The following is an 11,606-nucleotide window of genomic DNA, read 5'->3' on the forward strand; positions in this document are numbered from 1 at the left end:
CCACTTACTGACCCCGCACGCTAGTTAGTTAATCGGTCCGACTTACGTAAGCAGGGTAAGTGATCACAAGCGAGGCCTTAAGTTCGATTCACAGCTATTTTTGCCCTTTTTTGCCCCACTTTTCTTTTATCAATCTTATCAATCTCATCAATCAATCTGGCATATACTTAGCTTGATTGATAAGATAATTTATATAGACTGGATTGGCTTGATTGATCTATGTATTTAGTCCAGCTTAATTGTTGGTCTCAATCTGGATTGATTGTTGACAAGTCTGGTTCGCGTGACGCAAGCCTGGAAGAAAACATGCTCTATCCGCGCCGTCAGTTTGACAAGAGAGGAGGACTTGACCTTGCGCGTACCGATGAGGCTTTCGCACTCCTCTACCAATACGGAAAGGACCTGTTTTCGTTGAGGACATGGCCGACTGAAGTTTTGCCGGTCTGCAAGGTTGAATCGACCTTGTGCGCCGCGAAGTTTGGTCCGGGAGCGAACATGTTGTCTAGAAGCTGGCAACATTCGTCCTTCGTACCGGCTTGGCGTTGGGCACAAGAGATTACCTAGGTGTAGGTACGCCGATCGTGGGGTAGAATCGAGATAGAAGCTTGGCGTGACCGGATGGCTAGTAACGACATCCGGTTGGGAGCAACGGCGCGTGGCTGAGGACGGAAGCCGGAGCAGCCACGATCCGACCCTAGCATTCCCAGCGGAGGTTTTGGCGGATGTAACTCATCGAGGCTAGCGCCCCGCGAATGACTGAGATCCGACCGTTATGCCTGGTCGTCACCACTAAATCGCTTTCTTGTGCACTAATAGGGGTCCACCCAAGATGTCAAAGCGAAACGTTGGCAGACATCATCCATGTCTGTGGAAGCCATGGATGAAGAGACAGGGTATGAAGTCTAACTAACTACCCAGGGGGGTTTTCGTCGCGGAGTATCTATTATGTCGTCCTCCCGTGCGAAGTGATATGGCCATTATTCGACACACATCCGCATTGCATCTCACGCCGTGTATTCGAGGACCAAGATCCCCGTCTCCAAAGCAGCTCTCGAATAAACTCTACATTTACTTGCATCTTCGTCATTTCGATCGAGATGTCCTATCAGCAGGCAGCAGCAGCTGTGCTACTTTTACTCGAGATTGTACGTGTCTTCATTTCGATTATGCAGCTACCTCCTAATAAATTCCGCAGAGCGTCGTCAGTACATTGGGCATTGCAGTCTATCGGCTCTTCTTACATCCTCTTCGCAAGATTTCGGGACCGAAGCACCTTGCAGTTTCTGGAATCCCGTATATCGTTGAGAACAATCTATTGGGTATTTTCGCCAAAAAGGTCCTGAAGCACCATGAAAAGTACGGTGACATAGTCCGTACTGGGCCTAACTCGATATCCGTCGACGGAACTATTGGATGGCCTGAGGTCTATGGACACAGTCGTGGCGGTCGACCCGAATTTCCTAAATGGAAGCCCTTCTTCGAGCTCGGAGACGCGTCTTATACTTCAATCTTCACGGCCAATAGAGAGGACCACCGACGTGAACGCCGTATCGTGGCACATGCATTCTCGGATGCTGCAATTAAGGGACAGGAGGCGCTAATCATGCAGTACATTGACAAGCTCTTTGATCATTTCCGGAAACACGCCGAGCAACGTATACCAACCGACGTTGTCAAATGGTACAACTTTACGACTTTCGACATCATTGGAGACCTGGCCTTGGGGGAGTCGTTTCACTGCCTAGACCAGAGCGATTATCATCCGTGGGTCACGATGATCTTCGCTGGCATCAGAGCCAGTTCTCAAATGCAAGCATTGATGAAGTTGCCGTACCTGAGTTGGATCGTAAAGCTGCTGATCTCCAGGGAGGACATGCAAAAGCGACTTGATAACAGGCAAATGAGTCACGACAAAGTAGAGCGAAGGCTAGCACTTGGCCCAGCACCCAACGATCGGAAAGACTTCATGACGTACATTCTTCGTCACAACGACGAGAAGGGCATGAGTCATGCAGAGATCTTGGGCAACTCCGAAGGCTTCATTGTGGCTGGCAGCGAGACTACAGCTACTACACTTTCGGGCTGTACCTACTACCTGTCGACAAACCCGGTGGCTCTTGAGAGGCTTCAACAAGAGGTTCGGGCGGCCTTCCCTACTGAGAGGGATATAACGATGCTGTCCACTGCGCAACTCAAATACCTGCACGCATGCATTGAGGAGACTTTGCGAATTTATCCGGCCGCTGTGGAGACGCCTCCACGTGTGTCTCCGGGTGAATACGTAAACGGTCAATATATTCCCAAAGGCGTAAGTCCCTCCACATCACATTGTCTGCGGTCCGTCATCCAGGAAAGGATGTAATGGGCCGACTCTCAAAGCTATTTAGGACGAATTGAGCCATGGCTAACAACACCTTCTAGACTATCGTCACAATCTTTCAGTGGGCCACCCACCACAACCCCAACAATTTTGTCCAGCCCGACTCCTTCATCCCAGAGCGCTGGCTCGGTCCTGACCATCCTCACCATGACCCGCAGTTCAACGCCGACAAGAAAGCAGCACTCCAGCCCTTCTCTTTTGGTCCACGGAACTGCGTCGGCAAGAATTTGGCCTACAACGAGATGAAGGTCATTCTTGCTCGTCTCGTGTGGAACTTCAACTTTGTGTTACAGCCCAAAAGTCACGGCTGGCCGGATGAACAGAGGGCGTTCATCGTTTGGGAGAAGGGGCCGTTGTGGGTTCAGCTGAAGCAGGTGGAGAGAGGCTAAGGGCGTGTGTTTGGGGTTGCTCGGGATGTGGTATATTTGTTGTTGGGTGTCGATAAGTTATCTTTTGTTAGTAGTGCGACGTCTTATTCGATGGTGTGGTTGCTTTTGGGCTGAACCTCCTGTGCGAGATGCGCCAAGCTTGTATTCCACTCCTCAGGTTCTGTAGTAGAAAGCAAATGTACAGATTTTAGACTGCTACTTTCATTCTTGACATGGATCATAAGTTAATGTAGTTCACAAGCAATCGAGCTACCTAAGTGAATAAGGCAAGCAACCTACCCAAACGTCTAATGTCAATCCAAGCGTGCCGGGACGCAAGGTGTACCGTGACAGCTTTCGCTTTGGAGCCTCGCTATCTCTTATTTGAGAGATTATCGACCTATATTCGGCGTATTATATTCTGGGCCCAGTTCTCTTCCAGCGCATCTGCCTCCGGTACGAATTTTCGCGATGTTGCCCTGACAGTTATTCCATGGAGAACAAACCTTTGTTCCATTTGTGTGGCCCGCGCTCTTGGTTTGCAGGGGGCTATTATTATTATTATTCCATTATAATCCTGTATCAGCCGTTGGCTATGTAGGACTTTGGCCTAAGGCCGTTCTATCTAATTATTTATAATTTGGTACTTTATGCTGTATTGCGTGACTACGGTGCTTCGGCCTTTATCTAGCTGCGCTATTACTAGCTTTCTAGATGCCTAGTGCTAAAGAGTAGTTTAGTAACAGGGAGAGATGTAGGGCAGCTAGGCTGCCTTCTAGCGAGCTGTCTTAGGGGATAGGAAATAGTACTAATAAAATCCAATTTGTTCTTCTTCGTCTTTCTTTCATGTTATTTCTTTCTTATTTTTATTCTTTTCTAGCCTTCCTAGCCTAGGTGCTACTTTCTTGTTCCTATCCTCGTGCTAGTAATAAAAGCTAAAGTAGCTTCTATACCGCTCGTGGTATGGAGTAGAAGTGAGAGTTTAAGTATTTTTTAGCCTAGAGTCTATTTAAGCTAGTTTCTTTCTGCGCTATAGAAGCCGTAGTATAGAAGTAGATGCTCTACTATTTACGCTCTCTTATAGCTACAAAGATCTATCTCTCTTCTATTTACTCTCTTTAGATAGGAGTTAAAGTATCTATGTCCTATCTTAAGGGAGTAGAAAAAGCTTGAAATATCTCTTTTTGTGCCTCTAGAGATTACAAGTTAGTGTAACGATGTTACAACTTCGCCAGGTGCCGGAATAATCCCAGAGCCGGATCGGAGGTAGTATTCGCCGTCCTCTTCATCAACCACTCGTTGTGAGGTCGGATCCGATTTGGATCTAACTAACATAAGTATATAAGAAGACACCCTCTGTAGCTAGCGCTATAGACTTTTAATATCCTTTCGTACAAGGCCTATAGGCGTCTATTCGAATCAAGGCTCGTTTGATGTCCCACGCACTCCCATATGCCTCTGAGTGACACTACCGCCGATACTGATCCGAGTAGTCTTGCCTGCGCCGTTACAACTTAGAACTATGAACGTATGTTAATGCATACTCGTTCAAACGCCTTTTCACTCTTAATATGTAGCAAGAGTTTATACATATATAGTTTGTAGTAAACTTTTTTAACAATAAATGTCTACGTAGTGTCTTGAATATTAAGAGATCGTTCTTGTTTAAGAAACCAAAGGTTAAATTATGTTGTTATTCTAATTTTAGCGAAGTTCGGCCTATTGAGCATGTATACCGGAAACGCAGTCCGATGCTGTGGCCGCATATTAGGGCTGATACGGTATTAGGTCGGTTGAAGCGGAAATTGGGAGAGAGAGTAACCCTAAGCGATTGGCCTTTGAACGTGTTGCGATACTTTTTGGAGAATGGTGAGGAAGCTGTAAATAGTAAGGCGCTCGCATCACCGCACTCACACCCTCGTGACTTCTGCCTAAGCCAACCATATGTTCGCAGCGTTGCCGATTATTTTTGGCTGAAATTGGCATGCGTCCAGACTGTAGGCGTGGCTGACAGGAAGATTTCTGGTACCGTTTTATTGGTGTGGTGCTCCCAAGGTAGCAACTGGAACCACAGAATGGCTAGCTCTCTCCACCGAGATCCTTAGTTAGACAAAGAAGCAATAAACCTTGCATTTCGCATATGAGCCATCGTTTCTAACGATAAGATCTAATTAGCTGTGAAGTCGCTACCTGTGCATCTGGATGAGAGTGGCTCCATAACATGTCATCACTCAGGTGTGCAGCGGAATGCGGCACTGCATAGGCTGGAGGAACTCCAGCCCAATACTATCAAGCAGCTAGCAAAGAGCATGGTGTTGCCTATAGTGGACTATGCATCGCCGATACAGTATCCGCTGGCGACGCAGGAGCCGATGCAGCTCCGACTCTCTGCTCTCTGCCCTACAGATTCAAAGACAAGGGTGTGGTAGGTGTGGGTCGTCCACCCACCCTGCTTATGGTGGTAATAGATGCCAAGGGTTACTTTGGTCAGCTTGGTGCTATTTTGCATATGTAGAATGCCCCCGCATTCGACATGCGTAACTTCTACCATTGTCACATCATCTTCCTAGCCCCACACCTCCAGCCATGGACAACCGTAAGGGTGTTAGTGCTGGGGAAGAGCCAAACAAGAACGAGAGATGACCATCAGTTTATGAAGTTAACCGTAAGTCCGGAATCTCCATCAAAAGCTTGTAGTCAAAAAGCGATGGGCTAGCTCATACTTCTAACACACATCTTCTACAAAAATGATTTCTCCACTAGAAATTCTAGCTTGTACATAATATATGTAACTTCGTAGAGCTTTAGAATTTATATGGGCGGACATCCAACATCATGCGCCAGGTGGAGAAACATGTTACGTTAGCTGTGTTGCTGAGTCAACTACCGTATGAGAAGGAGCTGGGGGTACGCATCACGCGAAGGTGCGCATCACACGAAGGTAGCTCCACGTATTCTTCGCATCGCTGCTAAGTCTCGCGTATCTTTCGCATTGCAATTGCGAACTGGTCAGAGCTGAAGATTTAGAATATGCGGAGATTTAATTGACGGGATCCAAAAGACTGAGCTGATTGTTTAGAGGCTAGCCAGCTGAAAGGTTCAAGACCCAACCGAACGCGCGAAGGAATCAGGAATCACTCAACCTACTGTACGCTAGTAGTATGCATTGGATGGATTCCGACCAGACTAGAGTTGTCGTTCTATTCATGGAAATGTTATCAGGAACTTCCACTACTCCATGAAAAGTATGCGAGCGGACTCTCCGACCCAAAGTTTTGCAAATTAAACTAAACCTAGAACAGACCAACGTAAATGTTTTGACTCTCGCGTTGGCTATTCCAATGCGAGATTGTGGCTTCATGGAGTCTCTGGGGGCCCTTTATTCCTCGTTGAAAATCTATAAAGTGGTGCATTCGCATTGCGGTTCTCGATACTCAACTCACCTTAACATCCTTGCATCACAACCCAGTTGTAGATAACATCACCAAAATGCGCTTTATCATTTCCCTCCTCGCTCTTTCGGTTGCTGCGAAAGCAGCAGTCGTCGTTCCTCTTGAATTGAGAGCAGATATTAAATGCTCTACCGGTGTAAGGCACACAATCACACTGGTTAGACTTGGAACTCAAATATGCAATAGGATGGCGATGGTATCTGCGTGCAGGACGAGAGTACCTGCAAGGGCAGTGTCGTTGATGATGGTTGCTCCACCGCCGGATTTTCGGTAAGAATAGCAAACAAAACAACGTTTATCAGCAAACGCAACTGCTAATCCATCCTTCAGTGCTGCGTTCCTCCTGATGCCAATGATACAGGGGATGATGGCGACAACGATGGGGGAGATGAAGGCGTTGGCCCTGATGATGGCGACCACATACCCGACGATGATGACAATGAGCCGGCCATTACGGCTCGCGATTCCTCTCCCTTGCTCGTTCCGCGCAAAGACACTTGCAGTGTAAAGGTCTACAAGTTCGCTCTAAAGCAACGCGGTGTTCCATACAAATGGGGCGGAGGAGACTGCAATGGTCCTACCAGAGGCGGATTTGACAGCTCCGGTCTCACCAAGTACGCCGTGTGCCAGGCGACCAGCAAGAGGAAAGTCCTGCCGCACAGCGCCTGGCAGCAGTACAAGTCCAGAAAGTGCAAGCACATCAAATATGCCAACCGCCAGAAGGGCGACCTGGTCTTCTGGAGCACGAAGTCGAGTGGAAGGTGCACCAAGGATTCGTCGATCAAACATGTGGCCGTCGTGCAGAACGATAGGTATATTATTGTTGCTGGAAAGAAGGTCAAGCGCCAGAGGATGTGGTCGGGCCATGGCGGTTTGTACAAGTGCAATTATGTTGCGAGGTGCTGCTAGGTTTGTGATAGGTGAGAAGAGATTGTAGGGTTTCTGTTTGTTTTGGCTTCTTAGGGCGAGATGTTTACCAATCTTTTTTGTCGTCTTTTGTGGTACGTTCTTGTTACAAAGCTCACCTGCCACTCATTTAGCACTTATTCTTTAGTTTTATGTATAGCTCATGCGTCGTAGTATTTTAAGAATTTGATGTGTTACAAGCGCTTTACAACTCTTCATTTGTAAGAATCTTGACACAGATGCATGGCTCCGCGCTGCACAATGACGTCGCTGCAACTAAGATCTCAACATGAAGCTAAAGTTTCTTGTTGGGGAGGCATGTTCGGTCAGCTCCACCTATGGCTTCAAAAGCGGCCGCTCGCTACCAGCGTAATGCCAAGTACCATTGTCGGCGCCGTCCTTTCCATTGGCTGAAAGGGAAAATCGCTAGAGTTGCGGCAGAAATGTGGTTGATGAAGAGCGCTGCAGATATCCCCTAACTAGATATGGACCACAGTGTGTGGGCTGCTCTTGTTTGTGTGCTTGCTTGGCATGGGCCAAGGTTTCTCTGTGACTTCGGTTCGTCAACATCCCATGCCTTGTCATCTTTCGTACTGATCTGGCCATCTCTGATGGTCATCGACATGACGTTCATCGATTAGCGCCCCAAAGCCATTGCAGCTTTCTGGTCGATAACGGGCTTCATCGGCATCATTGCCTTATTCCTCGTCCCTCTCCCGCTCCCCTTTTGCCTCCTTCCTATCAATTGGCCACTGCAACGCCCAAATCCTCTTTTGCTTCCTTAACCCACTCATCTTCTGGGTCCTGCTCGCCTCCGCCTTCAGCTTCGCCGGCATGATGTCCATCGGCCCAACCTTCGCCCGCGTCCTTATTGCACCGCCCTGCTGATCCCTTCCTCCCTCCTCATCCACGTCAACAACGCCTCAGCCGTGGGCACCCTCCTCGCGTATCCGCCCGCCGGTCTCCCCGGCGGCAAACTCATCAAGCGCCTTGTCAAAATATAAAAGACGTGCTAGAAGTAGAACACTACCTAACCACCTACATCGTTCCCATTCTAACAGGCAACGCAAGCACACTCGTTTACGGCCTCGCAGTCCTACAAGTACCACTTCGCTATCTACTACCTCGCCTACGGCCTCAATAGCCTCTCATGGGCATCCCTCTCCATCGCGAATACAATGTGGGTCACCGAAGCGTTTCCGCAGTGGGCAGCACCCGCGGTGGTAGTCGTCGGTGGCAGACTTGCCAACAATCAAGCCATCAAGCCGGTCTAACCCAACATGGTAGCGATCTAATTTATACAGGCTAGCGACTTACTATATCCGGTTAGAATGTATGCACGGCTGCTAGAAGCTGACAAGGAAGGGTGCTTACATAGCGGCGAGATCAAACTTTGGGCCAAGCTACAGTGGGACAAGGTCGGTTCAATAGACGAAGGTCGCAAGGCCATAAACACAGTTCTAGAGCGTCGTTGCCGAGCATCCATTTCAGCAGCCTTATCTAGAGGTATAAAAATATTATTTTCTTCGTTAAAAGAAATTTACTTAGTAAAACACGTGATTGTATCACGTGTCCTCTTCACACCGCTTAGTCACGAAACCTTATTCGTACGAAGGAACCTAAGGCAAGAGTATAAAGCGAGAGACGTCGTACGATAGCTTTACTTTCTTTATCTTTCTTCTTCTATAATATAGGTTAATGCACTCTCGTTCGAAGGCCTCTTCGCCCTTAACAAAACTAAACTAGGTAATAATTAAGCTTAAAGAAGTAAGATTGGGTATCACTCATAGTATTATTGAAGGTTCTTTTTCTCTAATTATATAGTATAGGTAACTAATATCTAGTATAAAAGTATAAAAGTGCAGTATATCGAGTAGAAGGGTTACGATTTTTCGTCAGAAAACCGTCGACATTTTCTGCCATCTTGAATCTTGCTTCAGGGGTAATACAACCTATAACTGTGACCCTCGTAATACAAGTCGAATGTTTGCTGCGTTCGTGACAGCACCCTGGGGCAGCTTGGGGCCTTGTTGCACTTAGCTATCCACAATCCAAGTGCCTGGATACTTGGCGTGGCTTGCGTCTGATTAGAAACCTTGGCATCGCCTCCCTCTCTATCTAGGGGCTATCGTTACCGTGCAAACGTTGAATGTCATGCATTTGCATGACTTCACTGGCATCTGACGTGCACCCGAGCGGGCAGCTTGTGGCTTTGGCAGCGAGGTAATATTGCACTATGCTATAGGAGTTGAACTCAAGATCGCCATGCAGCTAGGGGCAATCATGCCAAAATCTGAGCCTGAATCCCATGTCCTGAATCTCGAGTCAGGAATCTCGAATGCTACACCTTGATTTCTAGGTCTCGACTTTGCCACCCGCCTTGGCATGCCCGTCCGTCTCAGGGGCTGGGAACCGCTGGAACGCCTTAACTCGTAAGATAAGGTCTCTTGCAAATGAAAGCAGGCGGGCTCATCAGGAAGCGTCGCAATACACTATAATTGGGCGCGCTTGCGTGCTCGGGTAGAGTAGCTTCCAGCTAGTATGGCGTAATCCACAAACTCTATTCCCCACTATCGAATCGGCTTTCGCGCCCAGCCAGATGCACGGCCGCTGCCTACACCTACCGTTGGAGAAGCGAAACACTAGGTTATTAGTAATTCTGCTATGGAACACAATCACCGCGGCTTGGGGAAGCGGGTACTGAGACCGCAAGGCCGCGCTCTCTAAATGGCTCATTCTTCGGCACCACCAGCGTGAATATGTGCTATATGGCTACCAATCATGCGTGCCCAAGTCGATCCTATGGAACCTACAAATACCCACTTGTTACCACCTCTCCGGGTGCAAGTGGCTCATTGATGGACACCTGATTGAAATAAGAAACCCCAAACTGGCGTCTATCCGCCATGTCGATCGACCCGACTAGTGTTATCGTACGTTTAATTATGCCACGTGTATCTAGCATACACTTTTTTCTATTTCTAATGCTGTCAAGGTCATTGAATGGTGTTTGTATGTGATAAGCATCATGCTTGCTGGTTGTCGGTTTGGGGTGCACATTCGGAATAAGACAACGTCAATGTTCATAGCCGACATGTGGCTTGTCCTTGCCGTTTTGAACTGCACTGCGTTGATTGCTTGCGACACTGCGACATACAGAGCAAATGAAATGAGTAACTTCATCTCACCTTCGGAAGATGTTCGCAGAGTGCGTGTTCTACTGCTTCTAGTTCGATCCTAAAACACACAAAGTGCTAAAGCTACGAGCAGCTCCGATACGCCACGATATACTTATTTGATGGCGGGCTATTCGTCCCTAAATTCAGCATGCTTGCGTTCTATATACGCATCATTCCCGCGACGTCGCCCAAGATGCGCAAAGGGCTGTGGGCAGTGGTATGTTTTGTGACAGCATCAGCTATCGCAGCTTATGTCGCCATTACTTTTTGGTGTGGTACTGACATGGCCGTCAACTGGTCCGACAATCCTGAAGCTTGCTCTGCTTTCAGCGCAAAGCCACTGGGCCAGCTGACCTGGTCCCTCAATATCATCTCCGAGATTTTCAGTAAGTATGCACCCAGACACTTTGCTATTGACACTGATGTTCGATGACAGTATTCTTCTTGCCACTCCCGGTCATCCAGAGCCTGAACCTCAGATATCGACGCGAGAAAGCGGGTTTGCTTTGCATGTTCATGCTTGGTAGCTTGACTATCACGTCTAGTATTGTACGCTTTGCCGTGCAGGATCTTGTCGTGAACAATCTGCCGATGTGTAAGCGATGCAAGGTTTCATCTTATAGAATCCTGAAAGCTAATTCTCCTGGGTTGATAAAGACATTCTCGCTATGACCGAATATACCATCTCCATCATGATCATCTCGTGCCTCTCGCTTCGTCCTCTTCTCCGCAAGATCCACCGCATTGCCACCGACAGCGGCCAAGGTAGCTCCCGAACGCCACCCTTCTCCCGCTCAACCAAAGTCTTCTATCGTAGCAACGCGGAACACCACTGTGGCGTCACTAGTGCCCAACTCTCCTCAACCTGGCGAAAGGGCCGGCCCAAAGGCCCGGTGTACATCGAAGGTGCGATAACGGAGAATGGGTATGGTAGCGAAGTGGAATTGACGGAATTGGAGACAGATCGAATATATAAAGCTGGAGAAGTTATTGCAACAAGTGAAAGAGATAATCTTAGCGTTAGCGACAACGAGAGGAGTAGCGTTAGGGGTAAGAAGTAGCCTAGTTTGGATCCTTCAACGCTATAGTTTTAGCAATATATAACTAACTCTGCTACTAATAGCATTGTTCTTCAATTATCAGAGTTGTTATAGAACATTTGCTTACTGGAATATTTCTACTAAATTTTATTACTACCTAGCTTAACAAGCTAAGTTAATACCTATATCAAATCATGAATGCTAACTTTGTGGTATTGGTAGCATCTTTCTCTAGTAAAGTATAATTGATTTTAATATACCTAGCGATGAATAAATCTGTC

General features: G+C 47.6%; 3 protein-coding genes across 3 annotated transcripts; all 3 read left to right on the top strand.

Moving 5' to 3' along the window:
• Positions 1 to 810: 810 nt before the first annotated feature.
• On the top strand, positions 811 to 2,987 carry COCSADRAFT_185915 (uncharacterized protein). The gene is made up of 3 exons (XM_007707829.1): positions 811 to 1,145; positions 1,196 to 2,308; positions 2,422 to 2,987. The coding sequence occupies exons 1-3, from the start codon at positions 1,098 to 1,100 to the stop codon at positions 2,767 to 2,769; spliced, it is 1,509 nt and encodes a 502-aa protein (XP_007706019.1). The 5' UTR covers positions 811 to 1,097; the 3' UTR covers positions 2,770 to 2,987.
• A 2,851-nt stretch (positions 2,988 to 5,838) lies between these two features.
• Positions 5,839 to 8,714, top strand: COCSADRAFT_185916 (uncharacterized protein). Its single transcript, XM_007707830.1, has 4 exons — positions 5,839 to 6,336; positions 6,387 to 6,470; positions 6,531 to 7,071; positions 8,178 to 8,714. Exons 1-4 carry the CDS (start codon positions 6,238 to 6,240, stop codon positions 8,378 to 8,380), a joined length of 927 nt encoding a protein of 308 aa, XP_007706020.1. The 5' UTR covers positions 5,839 to 6,237; the 3' UTR covers positions 8,381 to 8,714.
• A 1,234-nt stretch (positions 8,715 to 9,948) lies between these two features.
• COCSADRAFT_42022 (uncharacterized protein) lies at positions 9,949 to 11,495 on the top strand. Its single transcript, XM_007707817.1, has 5 exons — positions 9,949 to 10,039; positions 10,102 to 10,314; positions 10,377 to 10,671; positions 10,722 to 10,880; positions 10,943 to 11,495. The coding sequence occupies exons 1-5, from the start codon at positions 10,013 to 10,015 to the stop codon at positions 11,344 to 11,346; spliced, it is 1,098 nt and encodes a 365-aa protein (XP_007706007.1). The 5' UTR covers positions 9,949 to 10,012; the 3' UTR covers positions 11,347 to 11,495.
• Positions 11,496 to 11,606: the final 111 nt, after the last annotated feature.

Source organism: Bipolaris sorokiniana (assembly GCF_000338995.1).
Source record: "Bipolaris sorokiniana ND90Pr unplaced genomic scaffold COCSAscaffold_22, whole genome shotgun sequence".
In the NCBI taxonomy this organism is placed as follows: domain Eukaryota; kingdom Fungi; phylum Ascomycota; class Dothideomycetes; order Pleosporales; family Pleosporaceae; genus Bipolaris; species Bipolaris sorokiniana.